General features: G+C 33.9%; 1 protein-coding gene and 1 non-coding gene across 3 annotated transcripts; both read left to right on the top strand.

Moving 5' to 3' along the window:
• The first annotated feature begins 5,826 nt into the window (after positions 1-5,826).
• LOC149895648 (uncharacterized) lies at positions 5,827-14,983 on the top strand. 2 transcript variants are annotated; one of them, XM_090118546.1, is made up of 7 exons: positions 5,830-5,915; positions 5,999-6,989; positions 7,988-8,096; positions 8,635-8,810; positions 9,955-10,067; positions 11,365-11,520; positions 13,421-14,983. In XM_090118546.1, the coding sequence occupies exons 2-7, from the start codon at positions 6,034-6,036 to the stop codon at positions 14,503-14,505; spliced, it is 2,595 nt and encodes an 864-aa protein (XP_089974672.1). In that variant the 5' UTR covers positions 5,830-5,915; positions 5,999-6,033; the 3' UTR covers positions 14,506-14,983. The 2 variants fall into 2 exon arrangements, with proteins under 2 accessions (XP_089974671.1, XP_089974672.1); XM_090118545.1 differs by having other exon boundaries at positions 5,827-6,989.
• Positions 14,809-14,970, top strand: LOC149895649 (U1 spliceosomal RNA). Its single transcript, XR_016458455.1, has one exon. It is a non-coding gene; the product is annotated as a U1 spliceosomal RNA (small nuclear RNA).

The raw sequence follows: 14,983 nt of genomic DNA on the forward strand, positions 1-14,983 counted from the left end.
TTTGAATCCAGTACCGAAAACACACCGACAACTCCCGAAGCGTCACCCGAACGCGTGTGACGTCATAATGTTAGTTTTCACTCATTGCAGTTGATAGAAAAACGTATACAACTATAACATTTTGACGTCACATCTATCGTGACCAGTCATGGCGCGTTTATAGTCACGTGACTTTAATTTAAATTTCATCAATCTTTAATTGCTTATAATTAATTGAAAAATATTTTTTTGGAGTTTTTTGCATTAAATATCAATATTATTAATAATAAAGTTTTAAAATACATAAAAAAAAATCAATATTTTTTTATTATTCAAATACTCAATTCGTATTATTAAAAAAGACTGCATAATTTTAGTGCTCAAATATAAATTAATAAAATTGACTGATATTAATAAATAAATTAAAGTAAAATAAAAATTCCCACCGAAACTTAAAAAAGAGAATTGACTAATTGAAATCTAGATTGGATATTAAATAAAAGTAAGAGATAAAAAATTTAAAGTATGAAAGTATTGAAAGAAAGTAGAGAGAGACATAATGGTAATTCGTGTAACGGAAAGAGACAGAATGTGTTTATTCAATACTATGTTTAAAAACACTTAATAAAAATAAACAAAAATTTCAACACAAGCTTTAAGTACGTAATATGTTCTAATATCCAGTTTTAAAACTTCTGAATATGTTCTGTTCAGTTAAAATGATTAATTAAAGTCATAAATTTTTCAAATTCATATTCAAAGGAGAATGGGCATTTACTATGGATGTTGGGCCTTTTTTTTTTTTTTTTTTATAGTGGGGAAATCTTCTTAGATACCCCCGGCTCCCGGGGATGGGGCCGTGGTTATGTCGGATTCCTACCGACTAAAACCCCACTCTGTTCCATCGCGCTGCTTTGGACGGAACTGCGGGAACGGTTACGACTCTACCGCGTGTCCCGCCCAGCAGATGCCCGTTTCCAGGCCCACCACTAGAAAACCCCCCTCGCTGGTGGCTGCTGGGCCTGAACACTTGAGTTGGACCAATACACATGAGATATTATTTTTATAATAGATCATAACACATACATTATATCGGTTAAAATATATATAAAAATAATCAACCGGGTTTTTGTACAGTCACATCAAGTTTTATTTCTTTGTGTATAATATTTTTTGCAATTAATAACTGTTATAAAACAATGACAATATCTTTAAATTACTCCAATTCACTTTCACTTACACAGACGTACTAATCTTAAGCCTTCTAATAACCGAAATACACTAATATTATGTTTTGTAACAGGTACCTCTACCGTGTTTATTATAATTCAACGTAGTTAGACGTTCTTTGTGGTTAAACTCAGTCACTCCAGTGACATTTAGGTTTATATTTACTTCACTCGAATTAAAAACACCGTTATTGTGCGCACAATAAGCGGGAGGCGACGTTCCCGCCTTGCACGTAGCGGATAACGCGACGTTGCCGCACCGCGCTTCGACCGACTAACATAACGTTGCCGCTCCGCGCTACAAACGCATGACGAGCGTTGGTTGCGACGTTGCCGCACCTTGGTTGTATCAACTGAGCGGCAACGGCGCGTTTTAATTGTTTTAGTGTAAACATTCGTCTTGCAATCGTCATTTGACATAGCAATAAGCCTTACTCGAATTACAATTACCTACAATATGTTTTTTAACTAGGTCAATATGTCTCTCTGCGATATGAAAACTGTCAAAATAGAAACCGTATAATATGTATTTACACCAAGTATGATATTATTTTTTTAATAAAAATAAAAAACAGTGCCTTATTCTGTATGTAGATGTAAGTATAAACAGTTTTTCTGTATCTATGAAAAAAGTATACAAATAGTGGGAAATATGCGTATATTAAAAACGTATAACTTCTTATAGAAAAATATCGTCAAAAATGACTATATTTTTTAAATTACCATTACAAAAGTCGACGAAAAAATAAAAATAAATTCCACAAATATATAGTTATATATATTTTTTTTTTTTACTTTAAGAAAACATGTATATTTCATATTCTACAAAAATTCAGATATTTTTTTTAGATTCACACATACGAATAAATAATTATAGGAAAATCCCGTCCATACTAGAATGTATTATTTAAAGACCTTGAATCTATTGTCGTACATTTTTTAAGGCCTATTAAAACTACAACGGTCGGCTGTTCGCTATTGTACTCAGATCGGTACGCGATTAGAGTCTCTATAATATACTTCGTAAGAGATATAATCGCGTGCCCATCGGACACCGCTTCCCACGGCGGCAGCGGATACCGCTCTAGTTTGTACAGGCCTTTAGTCAGGAAAAGAAATAATGTGAATCGAAAAGCCATTTGTGTTTTTAAGCTATTGCATAGCTTCTATCGCGGGCCTTGAGCGCGGGGACCGAATCGAGAAATTCCGTAACGAAAAAACCTCACGCTCCCCACTCTGACGGACACGGAGGTGTGGCTTGAAGGCATGCTATGCATAATGCAATAGCTTTACCGCGGCAGTCCCCGAGTGCCACACGTATTTTTGTTTTTAAATCATTTGTATGATCTCTCTTTAGTTTGTATGATAATAAAGATATTTCTAAAAAATAGTTGTTTTCTTATAAATTTATCAAAAGACGGGGTTTTGTTATGCCTTGCTATTGCTAAGTTAACCTTGTCATAATTTTAAGTTTGTGTTTTAAACAGAATTTTATATAAGTAAATAGCTTTCCGCCCGAAAAGACGAGGTAATCAATCGACTGTGGTGTGTTAAATGATTCTTCCAGCGAGTAGTATTTAGTAACGTATTCTTAATATCAAAATATGTGTAATGCGTATCAATAGTTTATGAGCTACTAGTTGTGCCTCGCGATTTTACTCGCATTGCTCCGCTCCTATTGGTCTTTGCGTGATGTTATATAGCCTATAGCCTTCTTTGTAAATAGAATATCTAACACCGAAAGAATTTTTCTGGTCTGGTCCTGTGGTTTCTGAGATTACCGTGTTGAAGCAAACAAACAAACAAACTTTTCAGCTTTATAAAATTATTCGTATAGATACTTAATAATGTGTATCAATGAACTTTGTGCTAATTCCTGAGAGACTACATAGTATATCCCATTGACCACCGAGCGCCCCGATCGGGGCGCGACACAATAGATTATCTATTGTGTCTGTGATTCCGGGGACTGATGGAATATTAGGTACTTACTCTGTGTTTGAGAATGTTTTAAATGAATGGCTATAGATAGCAATAGTTATTATTTAACACTTAACTGATTGCTTTAAAAACTACCTATAATTATGCACTAGCTTTACGCCCACGGCTTCACTTTGTCTAAAAGTTAACAAGTTATACAAACCTCCTTCAACATCCACATTATCTATTAAAAAACCACATCAAAGTCCGCGACAGCCTCTTTATTTTATACTTTTTACTTTTGAAGTGACAAAGCTAAACCACGCAACCAATTTGGATGAAATTTGGAAAGTACGCCACATCCGTATATACATAGTAGTCTTTGCGCCGCCGCCACATAACATTGACTTGTCTATTTTGACATAATATGTACCTTTTAATTAATTGTATTCTGCTACAATTTGTCGGGGATTCCCCCGTTGGAAACAATTTACTTAAGCAATTATTGCCAGTTGACAAAATGAAATAGAATTACTTCGTGGTAATTTGTAATATATTTGCTGAAATTAAGGGTGTTAAGTTTCGCATATAACTGAAGTTTGTTGCTAATGTTCTTCTTCTTCTTCTTTTTAGCAAATGGCAACTTTTTTATAAGTGTAAGTAAAATACGATCAATGATGATGTAATTTATTATATAATATTTTTTTCATAATTCAGGCAAAAAGTAATGATACTAATTACTAAAGTGTACACTATAAGTAAATTTTATTGATTCTTTGAATTATATGTATTGTATTTGTCTATGACAGGGACTTCCCATGAGTGTTACCACTTGTAAAAAAAACTATAATTTTATATTGTCATTGTCAACACTATGTTTCTTGCTTGTGAAATGCCCGAAACTTAATTTATCTTAGATAGAAACTAAAAAATAAACGGATAGTAGACGTAGGATACGTAAAATAGGTAAGTTATTTTATAGTACATATTTAATTTTAAATGAAAATATCCAGTTCCCTTGATATTACTATATTTTAAGCTATTGTATATCTATCGCGGGCTTTGAGCGCGGGGACCGAATCCAGAAATTCCGGAACGAAAAAAACCTCACGCTCGGAGGTGTTGCTTGAAGGCATGCTTTACCGCGGCAGTCCCCGAATGCCACACGTCTTTTGATAATAATTAATAACTACAATCGATAATTTTTGTGTGCTAACAACTTGGTTTTCTTTTCTTTAGCTGTGATAAAATAGAAGTGTGTGCTTATTTTCTGACCTTTTTGATTTCATGAATAACATTAAAATTAGTTGGTAAATATAAAAGATCACACCCTAACTTTTACATGGTTTGTTCTCTCGCTTTAAAAATTGCTATTACAGTTCAGTCAGTAGAAAACTAAAGTCTGAGCACTACTTCGATTTAGTAGCCCGCGTCGGTTTAATCCTATCGTCTTAGAATTTGTAAGCCATGTTCTATTAATTTGTAATAGGTAACCATTAATTCATTGTACTCTATACGTTTTTTTAATAAAAAATAAAAATATTTAAGTAGGCATAGTTTTTATACGTACAATCCAGCTACATTTTCACGATTCAAAAGAGTTTCTGAAATAAGTCTTAATTGAATGAGAAATGTTTATATTTAATAAGCAAAACCTGTTAGGTAGGTAGTGTACTATTTTGTATGTTAACATGTAAACTCCTATTCTTATTTCAATTCAAATGAACGCTATAGGTAGGTACGTATAAGACAGTCACATTTATTACAGAAAAAAAAAATTATCAGTGTCGGAAACGAAAATGCTATAATAAATTGCGTGTAACAAAATTCTTGATTAGTGTGTTATAAATTATAAAGGCGTAATTCTAATATTAAAATATATTTTATAATAATGTCTGGAAATTAACGCAAGACTTAAATTTCCCGCCTAAAATTAAAGTGTTGCAATACAAGCGTACTATCCTAGGCATTAGGCCTAGCATTCACTAAGCGCATCGCAAGCCGAGCACCGCATATCCATTATCCACTTAAAAAGATCCAAATAGTAAGTGTTATAGGTGTAGGAACTATGATAGTCATATATTATGTAGAATTGGCATGGAAAATTCTAAAAAAAGATTGATTACATGTGTGGAAAGCCGTGCGGATGCCGCAGTTGCACGAAATTGTTCTAACACAATGTTATAGGTACTCCAAGATTCAATTTAAAAATTACAGACTAACTTAAAAACTGTGTTATCTTTTTAATTCAAATCTAATGTTAATAATTTGGGTATCCTCTTTGGCGATCAAACCATAATATAGAAGCATAGTCCATATATATCAAAGTGTTCTGTTTAAATGTTAAAATTAGTTTTGTGTTCTAGCAATATTTAATAAATTAATTTAAAATTGAATAAAAATGGATTTTATTAATATTATTTTATTTTTATAGTCATCAATAATTATATTTTTAGATTTTAACATAGCGTATACAAAATTCTGCCAAACTATCTACAGTTTTTCCGTTGTTCCGCTGTCGCATGTGCCGGAATATTTTATTGTTATTTATCTTGTGTTTAGAGAAGAAGATAATATCCATTATATTGTACGTAGCGAAAATATTCAAAATCTAAATATTTATAAAAATACAATACACACACAAATACATGAAGCTGGCAACAGCAGAATGTCAATGTCATTTGTAAAAAATACGCCATGGCACAAATCGGACGCTGTGTTTTATAGGGGGTTACCCCCGATGAATTTTTACTAAGTTTTATGAAGTTTTATCGTATTTATATTTAAGTATGAACTGTGTTTAAACTTGTTATTGTTTAAGTATGTGATCGTGTAAATAGTGATTCTAATAATAAATATTCTTTATTCAGCATTGTAAGGCAATTGCCCAATTAATGTTTGGAAAATGTCAGAACTTCAAAAATTATTGGTTAAAAATATGCCTATTATATTGAGGAAAAAGTCAGTTTCCCACAAAACTTCTGCCACTGACGAATTTGTGGTACCATTTAATCCGAATACCAAAATATACCTCGAGGAAACAATATATAAAGACGAAGAAAAAGATCTGTTGAACGGTGAATACCCAAATTTAATAATCGTGAATAAATATTTAAATAAGTTATTTAACTCTACTAGAACAGTAGCTACATTTACAATCGATAATAAGACTATACAACTAGATTCGGACGAAGTAACAAGAGTAGTTGGTAACGAGAATTATGACGTTATTTTGAGAGCGTTATGTGGAATTGACGAGATGAAAGTAAAAATTCAAGCTATTTTAGCGCTTCTAACCGATGGGAAGAGACATAGCACAGCCGAAAAGTGTTGTCAAACAATCGTGAGTGATATGGAAACATTTATTCGTGCTAAAAGTCGTAAAAAGCGTCCGAATCGGTGTAAAGCGTATGTAATAGATGATAAAGAAGCATTAAACTATCCGCAGACGACAGCCAAGAAAGCCAAAGTGGTACAAAAAACTCCAGTGAGAAAAAACAGTTCGGATAACTTGTTGGACTTAAAATTAATAGTTGACGAAGATAGTAATATATCTGACGCTAGCGTTGGCAATCTATCCATGATAAGTTGTCAGATACCGCACATTTTGGAGAATCCAACGTTCATATTACAGAATATAGATAAATACACACAAGAGAGTATAAAAAGCGAGCATCAAAGTGTACTTAAGTTGGTTGACGGAAGTACAGTGGTGTTACCAGAAAAGCCGGAGGATATTTTCCATATAGCGACTGCAAATACATTACGAGGGTTGTCAGTGGAGGATAAAAAGCGAGTATTATTGCACCAAGCGTATATAGATTGGAAATATTGCTTGCAACCGGACCAAGAAGGTAATTTGTAAGTATATTTGAAATAACTGATTTTTAAAGTAATGATTACATAGTCCATACTAATATTATAAATGCGAAAGTAACTCTGTCTGTCTGTCTGTTACTCAATCACGCCTTAACTACTGAACCAATTTGCATGAAATTTGGTATAGATATATTTTGATACCCGAGAAAGGACATAGGATAGGTTTTATCCCGGAAATCCTACAGGAACAGGTTTTTCTTTGAAAACGCGGGCGAAGCCGCGGGCGGAAAGCTAGTATTATATAAGTAAACTAGGTTAATATACGTTTTCATGGTATCTCCTTACAAAAGTAATCCTAGTTAATGTTAAGTTTCATAAAATTAATGCTAATATTCAAAGTACTGAAAATATTTGAAAAAAATATAGACAGCACAATTAAGTATCAATTATCATTACATCTTTACTGAATTGAAGCAGAAAAAGAATTGAAAAAAATCTGTCTGTGTGTCTGTTTGTATATGTTATCTAATGAAGCTTATAATTGTATTTTGGAACTAAGTTCCTTATCGGTACGCTGGCCAGCGCTGTGCACTATAGCAAAAATGTATTGGAATTCCTTCACTTATTTTATTTATTTATTAGCTTTCCGTCCGCGGCTTCACCCGCATTAAAAAAAAACCCGCATCGTTCCTGTTCCCGTGGGATTTCTGGGATAAAACCTATCCTATGTGTTAATCCAAGTTACCCTCTATATGTGTGCTAAATTTCATTGTAATCGGTTCAGTAGTATTTGTGTGAAAGAGTAACCAACACACACATACACATACTCACAAACTATCGCATTTATAATATTAGTAGGATAGGATTTAAGTCCTAAATATTGTAAATCTATTTAAATATTACACCTACAATACTTATTTCAAAACGAAAAGAACTTCGTTCCAAGAGACTGTCGCTCATGTGACACCTGAGACATTTTATTTTGTAAAACAGTATTTATCTCAATTATATAGAAATAGGTTAATTATTTCACATTCCAGGCCTCTACACATAGCTGTTATAAACAATGATGTCGAGTTACTAAGAAGACATTGCGCCTTGTTGAAAAGTCGAAACGCGTCTATTGATGAAATTGGAGGAGCGTCTATGGTATTATTATGTTTATTATGAATCATTTGATAATTTTTATTTTAAGGTCCTTGAAAAAAAATGTTTGTAGGTCTGGTCCATTTGCACGTCTTATATATTTTTGTTTTAGAAGTATGTACATCAAAGTTATGGCAGATGAAAGTTTAACTCGAAATATATTTATTTCTCTAAACTTAGTTACTTTAGTGCATTATTTACCCTATTATAAGAAATAACACGCGAGGCCGAGTTAAATATTAGTTTGAATGTAATAAGAATGTACTGCGATTCTACACAGCTACCTATTTGACGTAGGTAGTTGACAAATCGCAGCAGTTATCAAAGTGAGGGTAGTTGGGTCGAACGTCGTATTAACAACGTCCGAGCCCCTAGGCACGATTCGTACGAATGCGCCACGAGTCAAAGGAAAGCGGCATTTTATAGTATTCGACAACTAGTTAAGCATGTTTTAACAGGAAACAGTGACTATTCATCCAATAATCCATCCAATAAAATTATTAAATCAAAAGTTACGTCTAACACTATGTTACTTTTCCAGACGCCCCTCCAACTATCGATATTCAAGGACGCGCCGGTATGCACATCACTATTGTTACAATATGGCGCCGATGTATTACTACGGGACGATCAAGCGAGAACTGTGCTACATTTAGCCGCAGACACAAGTGTACAATGTGTGCAAGTTATATTGGATTATTGTAAGGGGAACGCTAGGTGAGGGAAAGAGATATTTATTTTATTGAAGTGAAACTTCTTTATCGGGGTTGGACAAAAATTTAGTGTAACATTTTTGCGTTACGCCGTACGCGTTACATTTTTGCGTTACGCCGTACGCGTGACATTTTTGCGTTACGCCATACTCGTGAAATTTTTAAGGTCATAAAGAAGTTTCACTTCTTACGTGTGTACTCTAGTACACGCATACATTTTTTTTATTATTTGTTTTAATTTATACTGGCCGCGTCCCGCGGTTTCACCCGCGTCGCTTTAATCCTAATGTTCCTGTGGGAATAACAGTATAAAAAGTAGCCTGAGTTACTCCATACAACATCAGCTATCTATCAGTGAAAGTCCCGTCAAAATCGGTCCAGCCGTTCCAGAGATTAGCCAGAATTAACAGACAGACAAAAATTGTAAAAATTACAATTTTTGTATGTGTACCGTGTATACATTCATCAGCATTTCATAAAAAGCGGTTATTTTAATTTTCAATATTAATAAACAGACACTACAATTTTATTATTGGTATACATAGGGAAAGAGATATATTTTTTATTTGTTTTGTGTAGATGAATATATCGCTGTCATCTGGTTGATTCTGCTGTTTGATTGAATGACTAGCGAATTCATTGTATTACTAAAGAACAACTTAGTAGAATTTCTTGTCCTCAGTCAGTCAAAATGTTGAATGTAACGTTCGAAGTCTTGACTGAACGTCATTTAGCGTAGTGTTTGGATAAGGGTTAGGTTAGATTCGTTGTATTTTTAACTATGTATAGTCGGTCTTCATTCAATAAACGCGCTAATTATTCAGTCAAATAGCTGATTCAAACTGATGACAGCGACATATTACACTCAATCTATATTATTTCTTTACAAATTTTTTTACCACGCGAACGCAACCGCGGGCAAAAATTAGTATCACTACATAGTACAAAACAAAGTCGCTTTCTCTGTCCCTATGTATGCTTAAATCATTAAAAAAAAATTTACGGATTTTGATGCGACTTTTTTTAGTAGATAAAGTGATTCAGGAGGAAGGTTTTAGTACATAATTTATCAGGATTTAGACAAAGCGTTCAAAGCCGCAGGCAACAACTATATAGTTGTAAATATAAATGTGCCTCAATAATTTCAGAAAGATACTCCAAGATGAGGAGGAATTATGGAGACCGGATTTGGAAGAAAAATCTGACCTAGAGCTGGCTGCATACTTGTTGAATAAGATGGGGGAAATGTGCAACGATGCGGGTGAGTTTTGACGGGTTTAAATCGTGTTTTATTTGATTTTATGACGAAATATGTACATATTTGGTACAAATTTAGTTTTAATTTGAATCCTTTTATCCTTTTAGCATAAATGTGTTTAGCAAAACTATATTATTCTATTATGTGTGTGTTTTATTTAGAACTAGCTTTCCGCCCGCGGCTTCGCCCGCGTTTTCAAAGAAAACCCCGCAATGTTCCCATTCCCGTGGGATTTCGGGGATAAAACCTATCCTTAAAATCCTTTCTTAGCGGATGCCTACGTCCTAACATCTACCTGCATGCCAAATTTCAGCCCGATACGTCCAGTGGTTTGGGCTGTGCGTTGATAGATCACTATATCAGTCACCTTTGGGTTTTATATAATATATAGATTTTCTTATTTATATAATAATTATAAACAATTAGATTAACACTCAAAATATGTCCGGAGCAAAACTCTGCCTATGCTTGTATTGGGCAAACTTTGAACATTACTGCTGCTTAATAAGGTGTTAATTTCAATGAATGTTTTAAACAATGCTGCTTGGATCTGTCTTAACGAGCCTAGTTGTTTTTTAGGCTGTCTCCACTGTATCTCTTAAACCGCGATAGCTAGAAAGCTGAAATTTTCACAAATGATGTATTTCCGTTGCGGCTCTAACAACAAATACTAATAATTAAAAAAAAGGTAAAATATTAAGAGGGGGTACATAGTACAGCACCCTTCGTACGCGAGTCCTACTCGCACCTGGCCGGTTTTCTACACTAATATTATAAAGAGGAAAACTTTGTTTGTTTGTTTGTTTGATTGTAATGAACAGGCTCATAAACTACTGGACCGATTTTAAAAATTCTTTCACCATTCGAAAGCTACATTATCCACGAGTAACATAGGCTAGGTTTTATCCCGGAAATCCCACGGGAACTATGCGGGTTTCTCTTTGAAAACGCGGGCGAAGCCGCAGGCGGAAAGCTAGTTTAACATATAACATTATAAGTTTCTTTTCATTGTTTTCTCTACAATAAAGTGGAAGAATCCCTACTAATATTATAAATGCGAAAGTAATTCCGTCTGTCTGTTTATTACAATGTCCCGCTTAAACCTCTCAACCGATTTTGATGAAATTTGGCACAGACAATCTTTAGACCCTGAGAAAGAAATGCTACCTTTTATCAAAACACCACGCGGGCGAAGCCGCGGGCGGAAGCTAGTTAAAGAAATAATTAACTTAATAACAACATATTCCTCACAATAAAGTGTAACAACTCAATAATTTAATGTTATTTTTATATTTCACAGGTTACACCCCCCTCATGATAGCCTGCATGAAGGGAGACCATGCAATAGTTGCCGCACTACTGCTAGCAGTTCCGCACAGTATAAACGTTCAAATGCCAACGTGTGGCAACACTGCGTTGTATATAGCTGTGAGGACTGCGTTCACTGAGGCTGAATGTAAGTATAATTATAGTAAAAAAGATAGAAAAAAAAATTGGTTGTCTGTAAAGTCGGTTTACTGACGATAGTTGAACGTGACAACGTCCGATTGTGCTTCTTTGTCGCTCGTTCCGCGCTCTCGCTCGCACTTCAAGCCTTACATGGAACGCCTCAGAGCGAGGTAACGCCGCATGAGTCATGTTTTTTCGTGCGTGCAGCCGGCGCTATCGAATTATAAGACGTTGTCACGTCAATAAAAGCATATATTTGACGAGAGAAAAGATAATATAAAAATTGCATCATTATCGGCACAGCACTATTCGATGTACACTCAATCAAAGACATGAAAAAGAACCTTAAAAAAGCAGAGCGTATGTGCACACGTGTCAGAAGTGAAACTTCTTTGGGAAGATTCAAAGATACCAAAATCCGTCGCTTTACGCCATGACGTGACGATATTGCCATGACGTGACCTTGAAATTTTACTCTCAACGCGCCTAAAGATGTTTCACTTCTGACACGTGTGCTTAGCACACACGTTTTTTGTTATTTTTACAATCTCCTATTAACATGAGCCGGCTTTAGTTTTCAATCATTGTTTTAAATATTGTATTCATATCTTCATAGAAGATGTTTATTTGAGAAATTTATAAAATAATAGTCCAGTCTGTGGGGAAATGTAAAAGCCTCTGCTCTACAAAAGGTGGCGTAGAAAATGTTTTGAAACAATATTGTTTAGGTATGAAAGGTTAATAAAAATCCAAGTTTTCGACATTGACGGACCCCGGCGCTAGCCGCCATCTTGAATTAAAGGTGCTAAAATTAGGTATATTTTAAATAACTTCTCAATTGTTTACTGAATCACAAAAGTGTCTATGAGGGGTTCAAAGAAGACAAAATTACCTACATTTTTTTCATACATGATTATTCTGTAAGTCTTAAAGGTAAAAAGTTACAAGCGACGGAAATAATAATATTTACAGAAATCATATAATTTTAATTTTGTTTAAAAATTGTGCAGCAATCTTTTTTTATCCTTTTTGATGGCCCAGGCTGGTTAATGGTGGCTTCTTCATTATCGTCGCTGAAATTTTCTGTTTCATTGTCTGTATTTTTAGTTTCCAACCATGAAATTTCGTAGATTAAATTTACTTTTTATTGATAACTTTATGAATCGTTCATATCGGATATCTTCTAAGGATTCCTTATCCATGTCCCCTACATAAAAAGTTACTAGAAAGCGTGCTCCAGCGTCTTCGATTTCTTCTGGTCATGATGACGAAATTTCATGGTTGGAAACTAAAAATACAGACAATGAAACAGAAAATTTCAGCGACGATAATGAAGAAGCCACCATTAACCAGCCCGGGCCATCAAAGAGAATTAAAAAATGATAGCTGTACAATTTTTAAACAAAATTAAAATTATATGATTTCTGTAAATATTATTATTTCCGTCGCTTGTAACTTTTTACCTTTAAGACTTACAGAATAATCATGTATGAAAAAAATGTAGGTAATTTTGTCTTCTTTGAACCCCTCATAGACACTTTTGTGATTTAGTAAACAATTGAGAAGTTATTTAAAATATACCTAATTTTAGCACCTTTAATTCAAGATGGCGGCTAGCGCCTGGGTCCGTCAAGGTCGAAAACTTGGATTTTGATTTACCTTTCATACCTAAACAATATCATTTCAAAACATTTTCTACGCCACCTTTTGTAGAGCATAAATACCTACAGACTGGATTATAAAGGATAGAAAAAATTCGACACACACGAGGCGGGATTCGAACCTGCGTCGTTCACATTCGTAGATTATTTAAAAGATTCTCATTTATAAAGCATATTTTGTATGCTATAAAACATCAAATGTATATTTTTCTAATTTTTAATATCGAAAATATTTTTTTTTTTCAGTATCAGGCAACAAGAATAAAATAGCGCCAAACTATCTAGAAATAATAGAAACACTACACAAATATGGCGCCGATCCTCTCATAACAAACGATTCAGGAAATAGTGTTGCCACACTCACAGCAGATTTCAAAATAAACGATCTCTCACAAGCGATCGCGAATAAATTGCTAACGGCAACAAATGTCAAGAAAAGTTTTGAAGATTACATCCTAGTTAAAGATCAGCAAGGTGAAATTAATGTCGAATCGCTTTCCGTGAAAAAAAGAAATAAAAATGGCGGCGAAAAAGCTAAAAGTGAAGGTAAAGATGAAAAGAATAAAACAAGTTCGAAAAAAGTTATTTTTTTCAATGTGTCCGCGAAAGGGAAGAGGAAAAAATCAGGGAAGAATGTTCAAAATTCAAATGTATCGGAATCAGACAAAAAAGTCGTGGAGAAAAGTGAAGATAATCAAGAAAAAACTACGCCTGTCATAATTACTAAATCAAATGTATTGCCAGTTAAAATAACAACCACAGATAGTATAAATTCAAAATCTACAGATAATGTAATTACAAATAAAAATGTCGATAAAAATCCGTTAAAAATAAACATTTTGGATACTAAAAGTTTGTCAGTTTTAAAAGTTGTGGACAATAAAAATATTAGTACAAAAACGCCCGTTATTATAAGAAAAAGTAACCAAATAATTCAAATAATAAATGATAATATAACAGCTCTAAATAAAATAAACACAGATTTAAAGAATACAATTAAAATAAGTCCATCGGATCTTTTGAAATTAAAAAATGGCGGTCCTTCAGACACGTCAAAGCCGCGTTTTATAAAAATAATTGCGCCGACTAACAAAAATATTACAGTCGCAAAAGAAATAAGTTCTATTCCAAATATTTCTACAAGTAAAATTTCCACGAACGTCATTAAAAGTGGCGCGAAAATTATTACAGATAATATAAAAATCACAGACAAGAAACAAAATAATGATACAGATAACGTAGTAAATGAAAATGCGAGCATATTAACGCATAATAATTTAAAGAGATCTGCTGATGATATCATTTTACAGTTGAAGAAAAGACGAGATTGAAATATATCTTAAAATATTACAAAGATTTTCAGAACAAGTAAATAATTGTATGGATTGTCATAAACATTAACACTCATAGTTTTAAGCTATTGGATAGCTTCAATTATCGTATTTAAATGGTCTCTTTATTAACAAACAAAATTAAATACATATAATTTTATTGCCAGCTGCGTACCTAAAGCGAGAATGCTGCCAAGTTCATATCTTTGTAATTTAATAATAGATGGCGCTAGTTGTCTTTTAAGTCGCGCTATTGAAATGTTTTTCTCAAAACGTAAATACTCCGGGGAACTTGGCGAAATCATACTTACCTGGCGTAGGGGACACCGTGATCAGGAAGGCGGTTCCCCCAGAGCGAGGCCCCGCCATTGCACAGCGGCGGGGTTGACCTCTGCGATTATCCCTAATGTGGATAACTCGGACGCGTAATTTTTGGTAGTGGGGACTGCGTACGCGCCGTCCCCCCATATAAATTAAA

The sequence above is a fragment of the Colias eurytheme genome, chromosome 30, assembly GCF_061535395.1.
Source record: "Colias eurytheme isolate Ceu_HAF_F1 chromosome 30, ilColEury1 Martin Lab GWU primary, whole genome shotgun sequence".
NCBI lineage: Eukaryota > Metazoa > Arthropoda > Insecta > Lepidoptera > Pieridae > Colias > Colias eurytheme.